The sequence below is a fragment of the Anguilla anguilla genome, chromosome 4 (genome assembly GCF_013347855.1).
Source record: "Anguilla anguilla isolate fAngAng1 chromosome 4, fAngAng1.pri, whole genome shotgun sequence".
In the NCBI taxonomy this organism is placed as follows: Eukaryota; Metazoa; Chordata; class Actinopteri; order Anguilliformes; family Anguillidae; genus Anguilla; species Anguilla anguilla.
Window position 1 is genome coordinate 9,071,520 of NC_049204.1, and position 24,723 is coordinate 9,096,242.

The following is a 24,723-nucleotide window of genomic DNA, read 5'->3' on the forward strand; positions in this document are numbered from 1 at the left end:
CATAATACTTCTTGTGGATCAGGACCTGAAACCAACTTCTCAACCTATTACAAGTTGTATCTGTGCTGAAGCAGCAGCACAGTTTTCCAATGACTTGACCTTTATTAAAACAGTGGTCAAAGAAGCAATTGTACAATTGTTTTTGTTGTTACTGTATGGCTTCTGGAAATCTAACAGAATAGGAATCTTAATCTGTACTTTTACAGATATGCTCTAATTTGGAAAATAATTTTGTAAAAACTGCCAGAATAATCTGGCAAAAAACAATTGTTTATAAAGTTTTGTATTGAAAGGCCTACCCAAATTAATGTTCCATGTCAGCTAAAATGTTATGCCTCTGTGGATCAGGTTTTTCTATTTGCTCATATGAAAAATGTGTTGGTTTGATAAAGAGTTACACTCCAGTTTTCCTACGCAAGAAGTATTTTCCTCAGTGGAACTAAAAATTAGGTGGACTGATAAAGCAATACAGTACATCAGTGTAATAAGCACTACTTTAGGGGTGACATAGCTCAGGAGGTAAGACCGATTGTCTGGCAGTCGGAGGGTTGCCGGTTCAAACCCCGCCCTGGGCATGTCGAAGTGTCCTTGAGCAAGACACCTAACCCCCAACTGCTCTGGTGAATGAGAGGCATCAATTGTAAAGCGCTTTGGATAAAAGCGCTATATAAATGCAGTCCATTTACAATTTACTTTGCTGGGATTGTGTAATCTGGGTTGTACAAGTAAAAAAAAAAAAATCAAATTAAAAATAGAAAAAGTATTTGATCTTAGACTAACCAAGATATCTGTGGTAGACTTATATGGAAGACCAAATGCGACAAAATGAAATAAATTGATAATTAAAGAAATAAATGAGTAATAAATATGCCTTGAAAGCCAATGTGCAGTGTCCTTCGGAAATAAAAACGTCATGAAATAAGACACGAAATAACAGATATTTCATTGCATATTTAATTATCAATTTATTTTATTGCTTATTTACTTCATTATCAATTTAATTTAGTCACATATGGACTTCCATAGATTTAAGTTACAATAAACTATGTAAAATACAGTACCTTGTGTTTCAATTTCTGTCCATATACCACCATACCACAAAACTGAAAAACTATTTTTCCCAGTATTTTTGCAACATGACCATTAAGTTTTGAGTCACTTTTCCTCAGGGTACACAGGCAGTTGACCACGAAGAGTTCAATAAATGAACACGGCTGCTTGTTCATACCACGTTAACAGATAATGAAGAAAATTTACTCAAGAAAAGCCCAAATTTGAAGTCCTCTACTAAAAACCTGTTGGTAATTGTGGGCACAACATGCAATATGTTGGCGAGACCATGTGAACTACAGTGCTCAATTTTACACTTCCTTCAGGGTCGTTCATTTCATAGGCATTGCAGAAATCATATGCTTCAAATAGTTTCTTTTCTTTTCCCAAGACACTTTGATTTTGGAAAGACAAGAAACTTTAAAAATCTGTGTACAGTTCAAAGTATATGTGCAATATGTTTGAGGTATTATGGACTTCATTACAGCTAAATACACGCTCATGTTTTGCGTTTATTCTTGATAAATCAGACGATGAACAGATGTAACTGAAAACAGTTAACAGTTGAAGCCCAGGGAGTAAACTGGAGCAAACGGTGCTTGTAACTCATTAGAGAAAACCAGTATTTAGAACAGATACAGCTCAAACCCCACCCAGCATTTCTCAGAGCACTTTTCTGTATATACTTTCTGGGACTGGCTTGACATGCTGCACTCTGGCAAAGCTGACCAGATGGGCAATGTTCCCACCTTTTATAACAGAACCGGAAATGCAGTAAAAACAAATATACATCTTGGCCAGATAATGGAAACAAGCCATTGGTCACTCCACCTTGATTTGGATGTGCAAAAGACCAACTTCAGTGCAAAGCAATACACACAAAACTCAGTGTAGCTTATCCTTTAGACGGTGAGTCTCCCGAAAGGCGAGCCACCAGATAGCTCTGGTAAATGTAAATTATTACTATCATAGTGTGTAACAGTACTATAACATAACCATTTAAAAACTTTCCCATGCTAGAGAAAGCAAGTAAAATATTAGCTAATCAGATTTTACTGAACGGAAAGTTGTGACAAATTATAGTCTAGTCTCAGAATATCATTAAAATCAATTTTCTTAAAGGTGAATAAGAACTATTATTAAACTGAAAGTAACCTAAAGCTGAATCGCAGAATCACTATATTAAGTTTACATTAAAACTGGGATCACTTTTACTGAAACCTTATTCTTATTGAAACTGAAACCTAATTTAAGTGGCCGGAAAGATAACTAGTGTCAGGGTCATATGCAGGACCCTACTGCTAATCCCAAGGTTTGTGAAGAAAGTACATTCTTTCACTCCTGGGAGGGTTTGGCACCACTTAATCTTCCACCATTTTCCTCAGGTCTTGCCATTCTCTGTCACAAGGTTGCATGCACTTTAAAAAAAGAAAGCATGCATATTGTAGGCGGACAATTGCATTGAAAGGGTCTGAATGAGGCTTGCATTCGTCAGCAATAATCTTTTATTTCTGCACAAGGGGAATAATGCTGAACAGTTGATATTAACAAAAACTGACTTTAAAAACCTTTAACAATTTTCTCTCTTGATGCACGCTGTTTACATTTCCCGTTTAAGCTAACACTTTTTTAAAAATTGCTTTCATAGTCCCACCCCACCCTATTCACTTTGCACACTATTCCTAGTAACCAGAATGTGTATACATCAGCTATATGCAGAAAATCAGTGCAGCACAATTAACTTGCAAGACATGATTTTACCGTTACGGAGAACTCAAACTATCAAATATAGAAACTGAATCGGAGCCTGTCGCTTTACGCAAAGAAAAAAAAAAAGTTCAAATTCTGACATTTTTTTAAGTTTCAAAAACTTCCAATATTAAAGTATTTGTAGTAAAAATATGAATATCAACTATGATAAATTTAACACTGAGTACAGCAAGCATGAAACTATTAATAGAATTTCACACAAGATCAGCAAAAAACATGGGTTAATACTGCATGAGTAAACAGTGTCTTGACTAAAGCAAGAACATGAATTTAGCAACCACAGGAGTTCCTCAAATTTACCTTATAACTGGAGCCCTTGAATGGTCTATGTTCACCAGTGGAATAGACTCAAAGGATTCCTCCTTAGGGACAAACTATCTCGGGCCTGATTCTATGAACTATGCTTGCAGCATCTTCAACACTGTGTGTGAAAATGAAGGCAGCATTTATACATGTTGTCGACACTACAGAAAAGGGGCATTGCAACGTTCACTCTCACATAGCATGTTTATAAACTGCATCCTGTTCTCTTGCTGCGTGCCATTAGGTCTTACTGTTTCCAAAGTACCAAAAGCCTGAAACTGCATGCAGTAGCTCAAAGTAGTATGTACGACAAAAAACAAGCAATGCTTTCAATTCTATGCACCATGGTCATAAAAGAATAAACACTTATTGATTGTTAAAAACTACTAAAAATACTACTAAACAACTTATCTACAATAAACAATGTAAATGCACACATAAGATCTAAATCATTTCTAATAGTGTGAATATTTATACATCTAGAATCATTCATGTCTCTCTGAAAAGAATAATGCCATGCACATCACTAATATTCAATACAAAATAAAGTTTATAAATACGAAGGCTGTTGCATTCTAGGTGTTAAGTCAGACGACAGTCTAAACAGAGAAGGCTGAGGCGATTGTAATCACTATCGAAAGTTTCTCCTAAACAAATATTCTAGATTTTCTGTAACTAAAAGGGCAAACTGAAACAAAATCATTCACAGGTCAAACACAGGTGTCCTTAGGTAATGCTTACCTGTGTTACTGCAGCAGAACCTAAGGTGCAAGGTCTGGGGGACACTGCAAAGATTAAATATTCCACTGTTTGCCATCAGTAACAATTCAATCATTCATTTATTAATTCAACAGCCGCCAGTATTATCAATTCCGAAACAATGGCAAGTCAGATCAAATGGACATCTTAACTTTGTCTACACTTTCTGTAGCTCTTTAGGAAAGCCACTTCTTGAAATCTACATGTTGAAACAATGCATTGACAGCAACAGGATTTTAGTTCACTTCATCTACCATCTGGACTTCTAGTATTTTAAATTAAACGGAATCTGAGTGGGGATTGTTTTACAAATTATGTGGTAATATTTAAAGCAAACAGCAAATGAGCACATTTCCTGGGAGAAATTCCTGCCAAGCTGCACATGCTGCAATTCTGAAAATGTATACGCTTGCATTTGAGTTCAAAGTGGAATGGTCCTAAAAAAGGAACAGTGGTCTAGGAAAACAAACTGCAACGCTATTTTAGCCTTTTGGTTTTAACAACCTAAATACACACCCGTCACCAAATTATTAGAACATGATATAAAATCCAAAATTCCGACAGTTGTTACTTCCAATTTAAAGTGGCTCAGAGTGAGGCCACACTGAAAAACTGGAACACACCTTACTTTGATACTTACCTATACTGGCGATTCCACTTTTATGCAAATTTACTTTAACCAGCGTTTCTGCATTTTCAATCTCTCAAAACAATACATTGAAAGAGAAACAAAAATTGAATTTGGTAATATTCACAGATTTGTACTTACAGTGAAAATTCCCTTGAAGGTACAATTGACAGGTGATGTTCAGCAAAGGCTTCCTCACCCCTACAAACCTACACATCTAAACCGAATGCACTTCGACAGACAATAGCATTGCAAATCCATCTTTTCCGCGGCATTAAAGGTAAAATAGAAGCTAGCAAATGCAAGAAAACAACAGGTTTAAAGACACTAACGGAAAACACAAAGTACTTTTGCAAGGAAAATGTGTAAAACTATCAGAACATGTTTAACAATACCTGTGCTGCAGAAAAGCATCAAATCAACAGATATAAGGTCACAAGCAAAAATAAAAGTACCCTTTCGCTTACCGCTTTTCTAAACTTGCCTGTGAGGGGAAGAAGTTGTTCTCTCATTATCAACAGTACAGACTATCTCTTACCAGAAACTGAGCATCATCAGTATAATGAAAACACCAGAGTATTCAATAGCTAGCACATGTATTATATTCCTTGCAATACTACACCATTCTTGACGGTCACATTTCAGAATATCTAAAATCACCGATACGTCCAGACGAATAGACGAGGAAAATACAAAGCCGATAAATCAATCGAGATTTTTGTTAGTTTCTTTGCTTTTCAAAATAACATCTGAAGCACACATCCGAAGGTGAAACTACAGTGCCATGTAGAAAAACAAAAGCAAAACCTGCAAAATTCAGCCAGTGGACCCGGACCTGCCTAAAATTAAGCACTTAACCTCCAAGGACACTTGCATCTTACCCATTTTACCCACCTCACAATTACCCAACTTACCAACACAGATTTCATTGTTTTATTGCAAAACACAAAACAGGATTAAAAAACCAAAAAAAAAAAAAAAAAAAAAAAAAACAACAGATGATTTACATGGAAATTATGACAGTTCATAAACATGAGCATTGATCAAATGAATGAAATACAGGTTCTGGAATGTCCAAGGCTATTCACTACACTAAAAACAAACCATTCTGTACAAGCAAAAACTGCCTTGGGAACTTGTGTGATCTGCTTTTGAACATTTTTTTTAACCAAAGAAATTAAGATCTTCATCAAGGCTTCTGCATCCAACATTTAACAAAGGTTTTTCGACAACGAGGCAAATACGCTATTGTCCACTTCACATTACTGGCCCTGTGCAGAAGAAATACATAAATACATATGAGGTACACAATAAGAACAAGAGTATAATTTAAGAAAAAAAAAATTACAAAGCCTGTCTGGGGAAAAGAAATGTTAGTGAGGTGTTGCACCTATCCCACTCAGCTACACCTGAAGAGGGAAAAGTTTAGCACAAAAACAAGTACTTGCCATTTCATACATCGAGGATTAAAACAAAGATTCTATCAGCGAAACTAACCAAAAACTAAGAAAGGGAGAACAGACTCTTCAGTCGGAGGATACCTGCTGGGGTTGCGGGGCTGGGGCGTGGGCGGGCACGCCTTGTGGGCTGCCCTGGCCATAGTAAGAAGCCTGCTGCCTGTAGTACTCTGCCCACGCTGCACTGTAGTCCGCTCCTCCCGTCTGGGGAGCAGCAGACGCCATAGTCTGAGGAGCTGCTTGACCTACGAAAGGTAAACGGAATCAGACCCAAGGTCAAGGGGATGGCTTGCGCGAGTGTTCCGCAGAACAGTGCAGCCCAGGCGGTTTGGTAGGTCTGAAACTGAAACTATATTGGGTGTCATTTTACAATACAGCAATAAACGAGGAAAGACCGTTCTGCCATCTCACAGTAGTGCAGGTACTTAAGCTTTTAAGTTATGACATTTAGATAATGTTGTGGGATTTATTTTTACACATCTATCATTAATTTAATAGGTGGACTCTAATTTTAGGTGTAAATGTACTAATGCACAGTTGAAATGAAGTCCTAAATATGTAATCCTTATGAGTGATGCATTTCTGTTGCCTTTACAAAAAGCTGTTTTGTAATGGACAATTACTGTTGTTGCTGAGTATTTTGACATGTGGATTTCATGAGTTGTGGTCAGAATTCAGTGATCAGCAAATCACCTACTGTTCAGAAGATTGTTTACCCATCGTAAAAAATAATTAAAAAAAAAAAACTGAAATTCTGGTAACATCCCCATTGCTTTGTATCAATCTCTGAACATGGCATCGCTTTTCCCATCATTCATTTAAAATTTTTTTTTTTTTTTACAATATTCCAATTACATTGACAGCTCCATTCTGCCGTACCTTGTTTTTTGTAGTACTCCTCCCATGCCTTTGTATAGTCCTGCGGCTGCTGCTGCTGTTGTCCTTGTTGTCCTGAAATAGCAAAATACCACCACGTTTTTCTCATTTTACATTACAGGCAGCTAAAACAAAACCATTTCAAACCTAATATTACATTACAGCCCTGTAATACAGTACATTTTACATGAGCACTATTTCATAGCCCTGAGGATTCACTCACACCATTACTGTTGCTCTCTCAATTAGACGTAACTTCCAGATGTTGGCCGAAATGCACCGTGCTATGATATTATTTTGAACATTACAGAGCAATTATTCCTTTGTAAAAGGAACAACGGTAATTGCAATCCTGTAATGCCATGTCCAAAAAATTATGAAAAACATAAATAAGAAAAAGAAAACTGACAATGAATCAATCAAAATATGAAAAAAAAAAAAAAACCCATGGGTGACAGCCATGAGCTTTGTTAATGGTGCAGTATGCAAGTTTTTTAGCACACGTTTGATCTTTTGTCCTTCACATCCAGACAGATTACAATAAATTAAACGCTTTAAGAAAAAAATCTGGTCTCTCTGACTGCGCCAGGGTCTGAAAACAACAACTCTAAATTTCACCGTGCCTGAATCTTAACAACCAATCAGGACCGTTCTCTGCAAAGAGGCCAATCAGGAAAGCACTCTGCCTGTCAATCATGTTGTGCGTTCACAGTGCTGTGTGCAGATACCTCAGACATGGTTCTACAGCTAGCTAGCTGCCAAGAAAACAAAACAAGAATAGCAGAGAAAAATCTTCCAATTTGTTCCAAATTTAGCTCTCTCGTTTGTTTCTCCAAGCTTACATACTGCACCTTTAACAGTTAACAATGAACATTTATGAAATTCTGCTGCCAGGAACACACATCATAAAAAGTACTCTATTATGTCACAATTTGTCTACTCTATTCACAGATAAGTGCTACAGAAGGTACTCCTGTATTATTAGAAAGAGCTCAGCCCTCTGTCAATCAGTATGAAATCAAACTTCCTTGGTCAAAGTTTTCCCTAAAAATATATACCCATTTTCTTGTAATATTCTTCCCAGGCCTTAGTGTAATCTGCCTGTCCACTCTGACCAGGAGTCTGCGGGTCACCTGAGGAAAAAATGGTACAAGTGAAATAAGTGCCAGGCAACACCGTTATATCTGCACAAATCTTGGAAAGTGAAACATCCTTCAATGAAAGCTAAACAAAATACTCCTGCAAAAATAAAATTTAAACCCATCCTTAAATAACATTCTTACAGGATTTCCCCTGGAATTTATATTTTCTATGATATAACTGAAACAGGAATGGGCCTTCCCCAAACTGTTGGGGAAGCACATAATGATACAGAATATAACTGTATATCATAGCATTTTGATTTGCCTTCACTGGAACTAAGGGGCCCAAGTCCAAACCATGAAAACCAGTCCCAAACCAAGGAGTGTCCAGATACTTTTGGTCATATAGAATGTATGTCTGGTGAATACTGAAGTTCTATGTGCAAAAGCCTTACTTTGCCCATTGACTTGAGTAGTGCCTGGTGCGGCACTGGCAGGGGCAATCGGGGGCTGAGGTTGCTGCTGGTACTGAGAGTAATATGCTGCCCAGGCAGCTGCATTGGCATCTGCAGCTGCTTTACCTGCATGGTGAAAACAGACGGTTCAATGGCATGCAACAGTGCTCTCACCTAGCCATCAGGAAAGAAAAAAAAAATGCATCCAACTATTTATACACATAGTCTGATATTTTCTTTCCTCTTACTGCATGCATGCACTGGAAGGGAGCACTCACCAGGATCTGGCTGCCCTTGCTGCCAATGAGGGAAGCCATTGCCCCATCCTTGTGGCTGGTAGGGTGCAGGTGGACCACTACAAGGAGATTCCACGTTATGTCTACTGTCCATATGTTAAAAATGCAAAAATGTTAAGTTACTGTGCTCAAATTTCATTTGGGTACGTGAACATCTAATAAGGTGATGATTCAAAGAAGAAAATAAGTCTTTACACACCAAAAGATGCCTCTATTCTTTGATTCATTACTGTCCATATTTTGCCAGAGTGAGAAGGATGTAAAATATTGTCCAAGGAGAAATATACTTACTGAGGTCCAGGAGGACCGTGATTATAGGGTCCAGGGTTGTATGGGCCCATTGGTGGAGGTGGTCCAGGGGGACCTGGAGGTCCATGGGGAGGAAGACCACCATGAGGGCCTGGGGGCCCATGGGGACCGCCCATTGGAGTGACGGGACCCTGCAAATCAAAACATCTGCTTTAGCTTTATAAGGTCTTCTACATTAACAGTATAAAATTAATTTCAAACCCATTTACAACTCACAATCCCCTCCTCAAAACAAGCTTGTTCCGACTTACTCCAATCTTTTCCTCCACCAGCTGTCTGGCATAGTCTATCTGCTGGTGCGACCCCTGGATGGTGAAGATCTTTATGCTGGGATCAGCGCCAGGAGGAAGATTCCTCTGGAGCTCGATTCTCGCACCCGTCTCCTGGCTAATGCTTTTAATGGTCTCACCACCTAACGAACATAAATATGTTACAGTACACTCTCCTAGATTACTGGATGCTTGAATGTTTTGGAAGAGACACTTACCCTTCCCAATGATGAGGCCTGTCTTCATGGCAGGGACAGTGAAGGTGAACTCGGGCAGTCCTCCAGGTGGACCCATATTCCAGTTGCCTTGACCCCTTCCCCTTCCCCTGCCTCCTGGCCCCGGCGGTCCCCCCGACTGCACGCTCCTCAGAATATCCGCTATGATGTCAGCGGCGTGCTGAGCTCTGTCTGGTGGTCCCATGATTTGCGCTATCCTCTCAGGCGTGCTGCCATCATCTAGAAGAACTGGCAACTTAGGCTTGCAATCCTACTAACCTCAGTATAAATTTCTTTATCTGTGGTGGCTTCACCTATGAAAATTTGATGGCTTAACTTTCTGTGATCTGTTAGTGGTATACAAGTTAGTGGTATACAAGTGGTATACAATACGAGCTGAGCACACACCTGGCTTAAACTGAATCCTTACACCGGTATCATTTTGGATCTTCTTGATCATTTCCCCATTCCGTCCAATCACTATTCCAACAGCAAATCTTGGGACAGGTACCTGAGGAGAAAGAGAAAATAAAACAGTGTTTTTTTATCCATTGAATTTAACATCTTTAACCTGTACGTTTTTTTTTGAATGCCCAATATGCAGACCAACATGTTCTTGCTCATTGCTACATCTTCCTCTGTCAATGTGGCAGACCATAAAAACTCACCAAAACATAATTTTCCTCTGAGGGTAACGAGACTTGTCTACCTGATCAGATGCACTAGGGAAATTGACAGACTTCGCTGCGCGCGCCAACAAGCACCTTGCCTGATCAATGAGACTGAGTTGGCCAGCTACCGTCCAAAGGATAAAATGAGGGCAAGTGTGTGACCATGCACATGAGTAGGGCCATTATTGAAAAGGGTGAGAATGAAAAAGTCGAGGCAGTGAGTGAATTCCCTGACCATAGATTTGGCAAGACTGATTCCAGACTATGGGGCTCCAAATGAGCAGAACAAGATGCACCAATCAAGCAGTCCTGAACCAAACTTTACTTCCCACAAAAATTACAAAACAGCAACTGTCAAAAATAAATAGCACAAACGATAAGGATTAATAATTCAGAGTTCCATTTGGATACGTATAACCTATTCCTCAGCCACCAATGTTTATCACTTACATCTAAGCTGTCACCGTCACCTCCCATTCTTGATCCGTACTCGTTTCTCTGTTCCCGGAATCCTTGATCACGGATGAGTTCCATTACCATGTCTTTAGCTTGCTGTAGAGAATTAACAGAAATTAATATCTGAATGCACTTTTGCAGATACATTTGTATGACACTGCGGTTTGGTGCCAACCTGAACTTTAAAAGGCTCTCCAGTAATCCTCAGAGGTTTGTCTGCACCAGTGTTTTGTGTTCCATCCTGAATCATCACCATTTTCACTCCAGCGCGGTCCTGTTTTTGAAATAAGCAGCAAGTGTTTAAGCTTCATACTCCATATTGATATCCTAAATAGACAATACAGTCTATCCCAGGGCTGTCCAAACCTGTTCCTGTTGAAGTCCTGTAGACAACTTCCTAACAAAGCACACCTCATTCAACAGAAACAGATCTCATTGAGATGCTATTTAGTAGAATAAGATGTGTCAAATTAGGGTTGGAATGAAAACCTAAAGAATGGTAGATCTTCAAGAACTCCAGGAACAGGGTTGGGCAGCCCAGGTCTATGTAATTTCTCACCTGTAGTTGTTTAATGGTTTCTCCTCCTTTTCCAATGACCAGGCCAGCTTTAGAAGCAGGAACGAGAATCTCCTGAACGGACATTCCTGGTCCATCCGAGTGGTGGAACATCGGTGTAGGCCGGCCTTTCTCCACAACCTCGGTTAGCAATCTTTTTGCAGTCCTGCGAGTGACAGTGAATGGATATGCATGTGATAAACAATTCATCAGGACATCTAAACTAAAATGAATATATCCAATATAGATTTCAAAAAGGTGTTGATTTACGATTAAAATATATCAAATAAGCATGAGAACAATTTACATACTGAATTGAGTCAGGAGATCCTGTTAATGTCACAGACCTCTCCGGCATGCCACCGCTGTCTGTAAACAGGGAATGAAAAGTTGAAAGTGCAAGGTTTACACACAGTGGAAGGCAATAATACCAAGATTATTATTATCAATCTAATATCAAGATGGCTTTGCCTGCATGACATGTTACTAATCGGTTTATTATGATCTTGATAAATAAGTCAAATCAATCAAATCAATTTTATTTGTACAGTGCTTTTTTGTATAGTTTCACAAAAACAAAAGACAGAGTAAAAAGAGCAAAAACAGCCAGAATAAGTGCTATAATCACTGTGAGTGAACATGGGCATTTGTGTGTCCCTAAATTGACACATATTCACAAGCCAAAGAGCAAATTCTTACCTGGAGCAATTTGAATTTTACATCCCGACTCCTGCTGCATTCGAGATATTTGTTCTCCACCCCGTCCGATAACTAAAAAAAACAGCAGATGCTTTCATAAAACAGAAGAAATGTGCTGAACACCTTCACCAGAACAGGCCGGCAGTGCATCAACTTACTAAATCCAACCATCCCGTCGGGAACTTTGAATTCCTCAGAAGTAGATCTAAAAGACAAGAAACACATTAAAATCATTTCAAAGAACATTTACTTTCATTAGCATATGATGCAATGCTGAATTTTATGACCTAAATCACCTACTGTGCAATGAATTTAAGTGACGTGGAAAATCGTTAACTGAAGTATGCAATACATGTATACTGTACGCATCTACATCACTTCCCTTAGTAAAGGACAAAAAGAAGTTATAGTGCAGTACATCCAATGCGCACTCTGCTTTACCTTGGGGGGGCACTCATGCCACTCATTCCACCCATTCCTCCCATCATTGAAGCAAAAGCTGAAACAGATCAATAACAGGTACGGCATTATGGTCACCTAAATTTCAGATGGAAGTCACAGTCATTAAAAATGACCTGATTTTGAAAATCTACTAAGGTTATAGGAAAACTCCAGACTAAAATTTTGACATTGTTATAATTTTGCATATCGGTAAAGTAAAATGCACCGAGGACCCATTTTCCTTTTCTGTAAAGCATTTCACTCTTCCGCAGATAAATTTCGGGTTTGAAGACGATGTGACTTCATGCAGTGATATTGGTACGGCAGAAACAGAGTAGATTAATGTTCAACTTGGTATAGCACCAACTATATGTACCATATATTCACTTCAGCCCCTTAGGGAGTCAGAGGTTTTGCCTTGTATCCCCACTAATCGACTTTCTGCAATACTTCTAAGGAGAGAAATCTATCATTTATCAAGAGGACATACCGATTTTTGCTGTACTAGCAGTCCAGAATGCAACAGCTTGATCGGTGCACCCCTAACATACAGTATTTCCAAACTTACATTTTGGTGAAACTAGGTAAACTCAACAATGCACTTACAATCATTCTGCGCTGCAATTTTCTTTGTTTCTGGTTGATCTAAAATGGAAAACAGAAAGCCAGTTACATATGGCACCGTTCTAGGGCAGAAATCTCATCTTTTCATTAACCAACATATTGACATAATATGATCCGCTGTGATTGTAAGAGATTAAGCATATTAAGCAATAAATTAAGCAAATTTAAGTAGAGAAATGAAATGATGCCCCAAGTACAAGATACATTTTCTATATCATATGAGCACAAATGCACTCAACCTACATTTAAGGCTGGTTCTTTCAAGGACAAGATATTTAACTGTCGAAACAAAACCTGTGTCACGGAAATGGGCTCACAATGGCAGAAAATATGATGCTTGTGTATACAGAATTTTGCCCCAACATCCACTGATTTTTATTAGATAAGTGACTACTTTGCTGAACAAATCAAAAGTAAAATGAACTATACAGCATAAGAATCTCTAACAGCATATAAAACCAGACTAGCTGCTGATTTTGACAGCCAATCACGGATGTGAGAATGTGCAGTTCCGTAATTACACTGCAGAGAGGTCATTCAAGTATCCAAATAGTCAGTGTGTGCCTGCCTGTGAGCCCGTTATCAATAAATAAAAATTTCCTGCCTGGGAAAGGAGAAATCAAGCCCTCCCAGTGTGTTCTACAGTTCAGACTTTCCCGAGAGTCATCATCTACACATGAATAAAAACAATACAGTCACACACATGAACCACACTAAATACAAAATTTAAATATCAATTAGGCTAGTTCTGCATCATTGCTTCAAATACTATAGAAATAATCATTCAAATTAAATGAGTGTCTCTAGCCATTAGCTACTCCTTTTCTATGTGTACTGAATCTGACTCCAACGCTATCCTTGAGAATCTGAAGCTTTGTGTACTCCACCCTCTGTCAGTAGAGGGCCTGCTTGAGTGTACCAGTATGGAGAGTTTGAAACAAAAAGCTGTATTTGCCTGCATAGTATGACACATTTTTTTTTTTTTTTAATAATGATAAAACCATAAATTTCTTAAGGCCTGAAGAGACTAATGACTGCAGTGACCCTGTGGATATAGGCTACCTAACCTGGTTAACATGACTGTCCCATGATGCTGTGGATATACCCAAGATGGCAAACATTAATAAAAGAGGATAATACAGTTATTATTAATGTAACAGATGCATAAGAAATTCTGAAAAATATAACAGTCAAGTTTTTTTGTATAAAGCCCCTCTAACACATTTAAGGTCAATCAAGAACAATCCGCCACTCTGGTCATCACATCACCTCCATCTCTCAATTTAGAAGGCCAATAGCCTTGGGTATGACGTATAGCTGCAAGTCATGACTCTGGGGTAGCTGGAGACCAGAGGCAAGTATCTGGAATTTAGAGTTGAGGGGTGAGTTCAGACAAGATTGCTGTAAATTAATCATTTCATATTTTCAGTTTGAATTCAGCCTTATCCTTAATGCTCCATCTTTGCAGTCAGACATGAATTGTTATTTTACCAGCCTCCATCCCCCACCCCAAAGTTACAGAGAAAAAAAAAAGAAATTTAACTGCTGAAAGTATTTTAAATGACTTCAAATTAACTGAAATACTAATTTCATTTTAAGGTATCTAGTTTCAAACATTTGATATTTGAACACTGCAATCCCAGAATTTTAACAAGCTGTTAATTTTTCTTAATTAGGTGCTTTTCATGTTTTAGACCTGGGGTCCCCAGTCTCATCCAGAAAGGGCCAGTGTGGGTGCACACCTGATCCTGATTCTACTAATCAAGGTGCTTAGCAATGACTCTAGTGATTGATTAGTAGAATCAGGTGTGTGCACCCACACTGGCCCTTTCTGGAACCCCAGCTCTAAAACATGAAAAGCACCTAATTAAGAAAAATTAACAGCTTGTTAAAATTCTGGGATTGCTGTTGAGGTTGAAATAAAAACCAGGATATACAGGGGTCCCCCAGGACCGAGTTTGAGAACCACTGCCCTACACCACTAAGCAACGATCTTTTTAGAACCTCAACTGGGTTACCTAATATTCAAATTCAGTTCGGTTTTAAGTCAAAATGGTCTCAATATGTTTGTTATCACGGATAGACGGCTATAGGCAACTACTGAATTATATTCAAAACAGAGGCTAAGCCACAAACGTAGTCAAACTATAACTAGACTCGCAACTCATATCGTCATTCATGGACATCAAGTTGGCGTGTTCTTACTAATTTCCACTTTATTTATCGAGTCAGACTGATGCGCATTAATTTACAACAGTGATAACTTTTGCAGGCTCTTTCATAACCGGGCGTACATGGAAAATAACGCACAGTTATACAGTATGTCCCAGTTCATCAGAATTGAGTATTCACCCAAGCCGTTGTATGTTGGTTTTGTGGGAGCGCAACATTTCGAGTTGACAATAAAATGTCTGTCACGTCTAACACTGACGGTGTTTACTGACACAATAGGTTAAGCATTAAAACTTCAATTTGATGGAAGAACTTGGGTACTGATGTGCGTAGTTATGCATGCATTCAACCCGGCCAATACGCGTTCTAAAGACAGATTCTTCCCTACGCCAGGAATCGACTTGAAATCGAGCACATTGTGCGATCACTCGATCAGTGAAATAATTTAACTCGTAATCTTTAACACATTCATACATACGCGTGCAATGGTCCAGCTACTACAATGCATGTTGTAGCTATTCCAAACACCCACCTGCATCTTCCAGCGGTCTTTTCTGGCCTCCATATCCGAAATCATTGGTCGGTGGAGGGGGGGCGCCGACGCTATCACCCCCTATTTTCGCAGCAATCTGTAAAAGGTTGGATGACCTGCAGTGTTACTTTAATAACTATGTCTTTAAATTCGGTTCTTTCCAACAAGTGTAGGTGGGATCTGCCACTCCGATAAGTAACAATAAATTAACGGTAACGACAGGAAATGTATTCTTCATTTTGCTTTGGTAGTCGTTTTTGTTGCGACAAGGCAATGCACTACTCGTTTTTATTTTATATTTTACTTAGCTTAAGTCTCGTTCTTCTGATAGTAATTTACAAGCTACTTTTCCAACAGCTAACTGGGTTACATGGTCAAGTCAATTATCATTTTAAAAATCACCTTGATTGTTGCAAACCACGATAACCGTAGATACCCATAGCTACAGCTAAGCGCCTATTCAATAAAGCAAAACCCATTCATTTTAGAGCTAACATTAATTTGCTAGGCAATACACCTAGCTGCTACAGTGGTAATAACAGCAGCCTGCACACTCAATAATCTAAATATAAAGCGTTTACTGGCGCTGGCTAGCTATAAATTAGTGAAGTTTAAACTATCGTTAAGCGGCGAGATCCTTTGTTGACTCACAGTCTTAGCGGCCTAACGTCAGCTTACCCAGGGCCTACACTTAGCTAGGCTAACGTTAGCTGTCTTGCTAAGACAGAGTAAGACTCGGATGGTTTTGTTTTGGCTTCGCTTCCAATACAACTCAAGCAAGGAAACTTACTTGTCTAGCCCGTTGAAGAGCATCTTTAAACGCGTCGTTCATTCCACCACCTGAATTAGACGACGGAGGAGCCACGCTGGAATAGTCAGCCATAGTGTACACTGCACTTCGACACAGCAAGCTAACCGGCTTATCCTCTAGCGAGAAGATGGCCGCTGGGTTCGCTTGGTTCACAGACACGAGCTAGTTTCTCAGCGAAAATGCGTAGTTTTTTGTGATTGGTCACTATGATTCACTTCCGGCATGTCTACCAATCAAAGAAGAGAGAACCGTATGCAATGAGAAAAACAACACTATTGACTACTGCATTGGGGAAGTTCGTTCACTCTTTGAGTTCTGTGTGTTTGTCCTGAATTTTCTGCCTATATCCGTACGGTATCGACAAATATCATACAACTTCTTTAAAAGACCGAGGGGGGTCAGGAGAGCATTAATGAGGTCGGGCACTGATGTTGGAAGATAAGGCCTGGCTCGCAGTTAGCGTTCCAATTCAACCCGAAGGTGTTCAATGGGGTTGAGGTCAGGGCTCTGTGCAGGACAGTCAAGCTCCTCCACACCAAACTCGGCAAACTATTTAACATAACATGACATAATGACGATAACAGACCATTCAGCCCAAAATGCTCACCATTTTCCCGAATAAATGGAACCTAGTGCTCTTATTACTTACAGACTAGGTAGACCTAGTATCTAACACCGTATCAAGCCTGGTCTTGAAAATTCCCTGAGTTTCTGCCTCTACTATGTGACCTGGCAGGCTATTCCACACATTGATCACTCTCTTACTCTTAATGTCTGTACCAAATTTATCTTTAAACCTTTATGGACCTTGCTTTGAAAGCGTCTTCACCAAACTGTTGCCACAAAGTTGGAACAGAATGTCATTGTATGCTGTAGCATTGCAATTTCACTTGAACTGAGGGGCCTAGCCCAAACCATGTAAAACTGCCCCAGACCATTATTCCTCCTCCACCAAAAACTGTAGGAATTTGGAATTATGCAATGGCAAAATCCATCAGAATGGCCACTCAAATCCTATATATGCCACTATTTAAATTTCAATAAAATAATATAGACAAACTGTTTTCAGCAAACTTCATGCCATTCCTGTAGACCACCTTTCCCACATATGCATGAAATGGATTCCATGGCTTTTTCCCACGGCATGCAGGAACTGCCGCTGTGGGCTACGCATGGCAAATTGTGGTCACTCAGTCACGGACAACCTGAATTGTGGTCACTCACTCACTCACTCACTCACTCACAGAGTGGGACATTTTGTGGGCGCATGCGCAGGTGGTGCCAGCTAAAATGTGTCTGCGGAAGTGAGTTGTGCCATGGGTCTGGAAGATTCCGTGCTTGTTACCATAGGAATTTGTAATTATGGGATGGCAAAATCCTCCAAAATGACAATTCAGTTCTATAGATGGTGCTTATTAAAAATTAAGTAAAATAATTAAATCATACTGTGAAGTCCCATACATTCTGGAAAAAGACCTTCCCAGGTATTTATGTGATAGATTCCATGCATTTTTACTATAGGAATTTGGAATTATGGGATGGCAAAATTATCCAAAATGGCCATTCAATCCTCTACATAGGTCATTTTAAAATTCAATAAAATATGAACAAACTGTTTTCAACAAATTCCATGAGTTTCTTGAAAACCACCTTCCCAGGTATTCATACAATGGATTTTGTGCGTTTTTACTGTAGCAATTTGGAATTATTAGACGGCAAAGATGTCCAAAATAGCCATTCAATTCTATGCATGCCACTTTTTAAAATTCAATAAAATAATGAAATAAAACTGTTTTCTGCATGCTCCACTACATTCTTGGAGAAGACCTTCCCAACTAATTCAGAAATCCTGCAGAATCCTTACTCAGAAAGATTTAAACATCGTAAACATATAGTTCTGTACCCTGTCTGGGACGTTGTATGCCGAGTCATTTTCTTAAACTGTTGGAGCTTGGATGTAGCCTAGTCTATACCATTTAGTGCTGCGGAATTTTTCAGTGGCTCTTGCTGCATTTGTGTTAATGTGCACTAAATGTTTATTACAGCAGATGGCACTGCTAAAATTATGCCAAGTCTACGGATATTTTTTTCAATTTTGTCTTTTAAATTTCATTCGTCATGTTACATCGTATAGGGGTCGGGCAAGCTATTGCACAGTTGCCGTATTTTATTATATCTTTCGTCTGTGTTTCGTTTGAGTTTGTGTATTATATTCATGGTGGGAAGTTTTTCAGGCACAAGCTTGCATCCAGCATCTGTCAGAAGGCGTGGAATCGTCTGTTCTACTGAGGAGGTCCTTTGCCAGGCTGTGATAGTATTATTATTATTATTATTATTAATTACATTTATATAGCACTTTTCCAAATGCTCAAAGTGCTTTACAGTGAAGGGGAACTCACCTCACCCACCACCAATGTGTAGCACCCACCTGGGTGATGCACGGCAGCCATTTTGCGCCAGAACGCTCACCACACATTAGCGAAGATGGAGAGGGAGAGAACATTTATTTAGCCAATTAAATCTGGGGATGATTTTTAGTGGCAAGTTTTTCGCGAGAGCCAGATCTGGGATTTGGCCAGGACACCGGGGAACCCCCTACTCTTAGCGATAAGTGTCATGGGATCTTTAATGACCACAGAGAGTCAGGACCTCGGTTTAACGTTTCATCCGAAAGCCGGCATCTCCTACAGCACAGTGTCCCCATCACTGCACTGGGGCATTGGGGTTTATTTGTACCAGAGAGAAGATTGCCCCCTACTGGCCCACCAACACCACTTCCAGCAGCAACTCAGTATTCCCTGGTGGTCTCCCATCCAAGTACTAACCAAGCCCAGACCTGCTTAGCTTCAGCCATTTGGCAGGAGCAGAGTGCATGAAGGTATGGCTGCTGGCTAAAGTTACATCATAAAAAAAAATAATATGTTGACCTCTTGTCATGATCAGGTGAAAAATTTACATGTTCTGCAGCGTGTGAATTATGAAATAAATATAGAAGCCCCCCACTGCCACACACATAAAAAGGGTAGCCTATTTCATTGCAAATTATATGTAGGTCCTCGGTTAAATTAAGATCACATGTGGCATGTTATGGCCAATTCTGTCAATAAACAAAAATTGGCAAAATGAGACACAAAGCGCCAGTGTCCGAGCTGCTTGACCTGTAGCCTATATGGGAAATGACGTGCTTCAGCGCTTAGCTTCCAGAAAGAGCTCATGAATTCTTGTGAGCACAAGCACAGGGGGGGCGATGCCTATTTAAAGAGGGACGGGGATCGGACAACAACGTTGAAGTGTTTAGTAACCGACTTAAAATATACATAATCAGGCGTTATATTGCTATCTTTGTTTAAACGAGCAGTGTTTTGTTGTAACGAGTTTGCTGTGAGCGCCTGGCAAGCGTATTTTCCTCCGTGAATGATTCTCGGACGCATACAGTAAAATGGGAAAGGATTATTACAGAATATTGGGGATTCAAAAGGGGGCGACGGACGAGGACATTAAAAAGGCTTATAGAAAACAGGCACTGAAATGGCACCCTGATAAAAACAAGGCAGCCAACGCAGAAGAGAAATTCAAGGAAATCGCCGAGGCATACGACGTTCTCAGCGACTCTAAAAAGAGGGACATATATGACCAATTTGGAGAAGAAGGTAGCTGTTTTTTTCCGTTGACCTTTAAATATACGAAAGTGCAATACTCATGCATGTTACTGTTACATGCTGTTTTAGAAGCGAATTATACGCTAATCTAAATGTAATGTAAATAATGTTATTGCTCAGTAGCCTACAATAACATAAATCCACATTGACCACACTGGCACGTCCACACTGATGCACAAATACGGTTACATATCTTGAAATAGCTACACATCTTAAATCAGAAGATAGCAAACCGCTCCCAAATTAGAAAGGCTAATATTAGTTTTGGCAAAGCTCCTGATAACTAAACTTATTTACATGTGGATATCATGGTATTGCGTTTCATCGCTTCCCATTTCTTTCATCATATTGGGACTGCCTGCTGTCGTTCAGCTATTTGTGTTGGTGTGGACACCATGCCCAGACTGGCATACATTATCGTCGTATCATTACATATGTAGGATTATTTTAAAATTTGTCCTGGATCTCACGATACTTTTCTGATTACTCTTAATCTAGTGAAATGGAAAAAAATAACAATTGGTCATTGTTACATAGGATGAAGGGACACATGATTTTGTAGCAGCAGGCACTGGAAGCTATATGATTGGTTGAAGCGTACATCTGTCACGTCACCTCTTCCTCCACATACTAGCGCATCCCACTGAAAAAGGAAATGCTTCTCTCCTTTTTTTCCATATACTTTTCAATGGAACCAATTTACAACCAGGATTTAATTAATTAAAACGCCTACTGTCTTCAGTTGTAGTGGTGCAAAGTAGCTAACACTCTCACATTAACTTTGCTCTCACCAGTCAAAGTGTCATGTAACACCCATTTGCATTAACACCTTAACATTATCTATCCATCCATCCATCCATTATCTGTACCTGCATATCCTGAGCAGGGTCGTGGGGAGTGTTGGAGGCTATCCCAGCATGCATTGGGCGAGAGGCAGGAATACACCCTGGACAGGCTGCCAATCTATTGCAGACCTTAATGTTATGCTTTTTACCAACATGTGTCATAAATCATAAAATAATCAGTAGTGAAACATTATTGTCAACAACATATGGTAATCTATGCTCAGTAACTCCTTATAAAACATATTCAGTAACACTAACACCCCAATGGCACCCTTATAAATGCAAAGACACTCAGTGAAATGAACAGTAACATTACTGTAAACAATGTTAATCATTACAGTAAACAATTCATGCTATTAAATACACTCAGTGCAGTTGAGGTCCTGCTGCATACTTGCTTTTGCTGTTATTGTTCCATCACTACCATATTAGATATTTGTTGTGAACTGCTGAGTGCATGAACTGCTTTCCTTCTTTTTCAGGTCTTAAGGGTGGTTCAGGAGGTGGAGGGCACACTGACGGACAAGGGGGCAGTTATACCTACACATTCCACGGAGACCCACATGCTACCTTTGCCGCCTTCTTTGGGGGCTCAAACCCCTTTGAGATGTTCTTTGGCCGAAAGGCAGCCAATGGACGGGATGAGGAGGACATGGACATGGAAGGGGACCCCTTCGGCTCCTTCACCAGCTTCAACCTTAACAGCTTCCCGCGAGAACGCCACATGGGGGTGGGGCAGCAACTTCAACGCAAACAGGACCCAGCCATCCATCACGAACTGCGGGTCTCCCTGGAGGAGATCTTCCATGGCTGCACGAAGAGGATGAAGATTTCCCGGAAGCGGCTAAACCCGGATGGGCGGACCACGCGCATGGAGGACAAGATCCTCACCATCGAGATCAAGCGGGGCTGGAAGGAGGGCACCAAGATCACCTTCCCACGCGAGGGTGACGAATCTCCCAACAACATCCCTGCTGACATTGTTTTTGTCATTAAGGACAAGCCCCATGCAAACTTCCGGAGAGAAGGATCTAACATTGTGTACCCTGTTCGGATCAGTCTACGACAGGTGAGTGGTGACTCAATCCACTTGGACACATAGCTTACCATTGTTGGTAGAACGTTCCGATCTACATGGGGCATTACCTAAGCACTGTTATTAATGAAGAGCAACAGTCATTACCCAGGGTGGTATTGTTGTTACTTAATTTTAAAATGAAGTTGTGAAATGTCATGTAAATGTACTATTCACATGTGACTATAAACCTTAATGTAGGATGATTTGCATTTGCCATTCTTATGTTTGTGATTTTGGGACAGTGAACAATACAAAGAGAATATAGATAATACCAGTACATTAAACTAAGAAAAATAAATAATTTAATGATATGTTCTGACAATAGAGCAGGGCATTAAAAAATGATGGATGTCTATCTGCTAATTAAATTATTTTCAATAGTACATATAATTAGATTCATTTCATACAATAGTCTATTTTGAAATGAAGTCAGTCTGAAGTTTGTGAGCATAGGGAGGGAGTAAACCCAGGTCTCATGCTTACCTGACCATGGCATACAAACCTTTCTCCAGATTTGTATCTACACACATCTGTAGTGGATGTCTTGCACATTACCTAGATAAGTGGTTAATGAGAGATTTATTGAGAGTGCATTTACACCCGTCCCGTTCCTTTACAAAGTAAGAATTAGAATGGAAATTTTATAAGGTTAACAAACGTCTTGACAAATAGTCCAAAAAAAGTCTTTCAGTGTAAAAAAACTGGCGAATTGGCTGCAGTTTGGTGGTATGGTGTGCCTTAAAGGACATTAACTTAAGCAATTTAAATGTTAGTTGTTCTTTGGCACTCTGTCCCATGGCCAAAATGCAATTAAGAGCTGCAGTATTTGTTTGAACTCATGTGTATGATGAACTTGAGAGATTTAACAAAAGTTTTTACCAGATAGCCACATAAACATGTGAAGTGATACATATAAACAAGATAGCAGAGATTCATCATGTAAGCCTTACCAGAAGTTTACTGCTCCTGTAGCTTCCTTACTTGGGAGGATCTTCAGAAAGTGTATCTATTCACTGCTTTCATTTCAGTGTTGTAGTAAATGCAGACATGTACCAACTGTGATGGGATAAGACTGAACTTTACTCTTTTTATACATTTTAAGGAATGTTGTGTCACACCACATTACTTTGTATTTTATATATGTTTTATAGTTTGACTTGAAATCCAAAGCCAGCAGTAAAACTGATGATACATATGTTTCATATGTATTGTAAGGAGGAGATATGTAAGATAACATTTGTCACATTGCTAATGCAGTGCTTTATGTTCTTCTCATTGCAGTCTTTGTGTGGATGTTCAGTCACTGTGTCGACAATAGATGGGAAAACATGTAACGTGAAGATCACAGACGTCATCAAACCAGGAACGCGTAGAATCATTGCTGGACAAGGACTTCCTTTCCCTAAAAACCCCGACCAGAGAGGAGACCTGGTCGTGGAGTTTGACGTGAACTTTCCAGACAGTCTTCCATCAAATGCAAAGGAGGTGCTGAAACGGCACTTGCCTGCCTCTTAGAAACATGGACTGAACAGAATTTTGGTGCCATGATAGCAGGCCTCTCCCTATACATGGACAATGGCAATCTTACAGATCCCATCCATCCATCTATCCATTATCTAACCCACTTACTCCTCGTCAGGGTTGCAGGCGTACAGATCCCTCAGAAAGACTGTGCCATTTATATTAATGAATATATTTTGCCAATTTTTTTGTTTATTATAAATTACCTTGCATGCTGTAAAGTTAATACATTATGTGTAAAATTTTTGTCTGAAAGCAAACTTCATGTGACTTATTTCTCAAATCTACTGGTAATTGGAGAAAAAGTCATATTCAGTCAAAATGTTGTAGTAACAATCTGTATGGTGCTGTTTAAAAAAAAAATTTGTTTAAGTTTTATTTATTTTTTATTTGGTAATTAGTCCCCATAACAAAGCACTTCAAATTTGAATTATTGACCAAGAGAGACATGTAAAACAAATTCAAATATTATGGAAACAATCCTAGTATGGAGCCAAAAGGCTTTCAATGACATTCTTATTCTGCAAAAATGTAAAGGTTTTTAATTTGGCATATTAAGAGTTTATGTGTTCATTAAACTCCAGATAAATGTTTTAAACTGCATACATTTAAACAAAAACACTGATTTAACTTTACATTAAACCATAAGTTTAATTTTCTATCCTACTCATGTGGAGAGATAAATAAATGTTCAAAGAATTTTCAGACCTGATGGTGTAAGGGTAAGTTCTAGCAGAATTATAATTCTAATTTTCTGATAGAGTTCAATATGTTTTTTTCCACAATGGGACACCACTGCTGTCATTGTGAAATAACTAATTTTCTAATCCTATTATTTCAAAAGAAAATATATTTTAACACACCCATTGAACTGTCTCTGAAGTTTCCCAGAAGTTCATCTTTAAGTTTTAGAAAAAAGTGTACACCTGCCTAATGCATAGTTTAGTTATGATGATATTTCATTATTATGTTATAGTGAAAGTGATAAAATATTGAGAATGTAAGGAACTTTTGTTAGTAAGAGTGGGTGCTTTTGAATGTATGTGTCATCTAAAGCTGGATGGAGGCTACTACACTCTAATCTGCAGCAATTTTACCGTTTGATTAAAAAAGCTGCTCTCCTTTTACAAAATACGCTTTATGAATATACTTTCTTTTTTCCTTTTTATACCAGATATGGTTTGTTTTA

The 24,723-nt window shown here is 39.1% G+C and overlaps 2 protein-coding genes across 6 annotated transcripts; one reads left to right on the forward strand and one right to left on the reverse strand.

Annotated features, from left to right (window-relative positions):
• Positions 1-2,537: 2,537 nt before the first annotated feature.
• On the reverse strand, positions 2,538-16,583 carry LOC118225459 (far upstream element-binding protein 1-like). Of its 5 annotated transcripts, none has more exons than XR_004764830.1 (21): positions 16,411-16,583; positions 15,621-15,717; positions 13,521-13,586; positions 12,899-12,937; positions 12,293-12,350; positions 12,010-12,056; positions 11,852-11,923; positions 11,464-11,521; positions 11,156-11,318; positions 10,772-10,870; positions 10,591-10,692; positions 9,878-9,980; positions 9,473-9,709; positions 9,237-9,397; positions 8,968-9,116; positions 8,659-8,735; positions 8,381-8,506; positions 7,902-7,976; positions 6,847-6,918; positions 3,865-6,212; positions 2,538-3,241 (listed from the first exon to the last, which is right to left on the reverse strand). XR_004764830.1 is itself a non-coding variant. In XM_035413890.1 (21 exons), exons 1-21 carry the CDS (start codon positions 16,501-16,503, stop codon positions 5,773-5,775), a joined length of 2,064 nt encoding a protein of 687 aa, XP_035269781.1. In that variant the 5' UTR covers positions 16,504-16,583; the 3' UTR covers positions 2,538-5,772. The 5 variants fall into 5 exon arrangements, 4 of the variants coding, with proteins under 4 accessions (XP_035269781.1, XP_035269780.1, XP_035269783.1 ...); XM_035413890.1 differs by having other exon boundaries at positions 2,538-5,781; positions 6,052-6,212; XM_035413889.1 differs by having other exon boundaries at positions 2,538-6,212.
• A 3,035-nt stretch (positions 16,584-19,618) lies between these two features.
• LOC118226624 (dnaJ homolog subfamily B member 4-like) lies at positions 19,619-24,668 on the forward strand. Its single transcript, XM_035416424.1, has 3 exons — positions 19,619-20,081; positions 21,418-22,004; positions 23,295-24,668. The coding sequence occupies exons 1-3, from the start codon at positions 19,871-19,873 to the stop codon at positions 23,526-23,528; spliced, it is 1,032 nt and encodes a 343-aa protein (XP_035272315.1). The 5' UTR covers positions 19,619-19,870; the 3' UTR covers positions 23,529-24,668.
• The last annotated feature ends 55 nt before the right edge of the window (positions 24,669-24,723 follow it).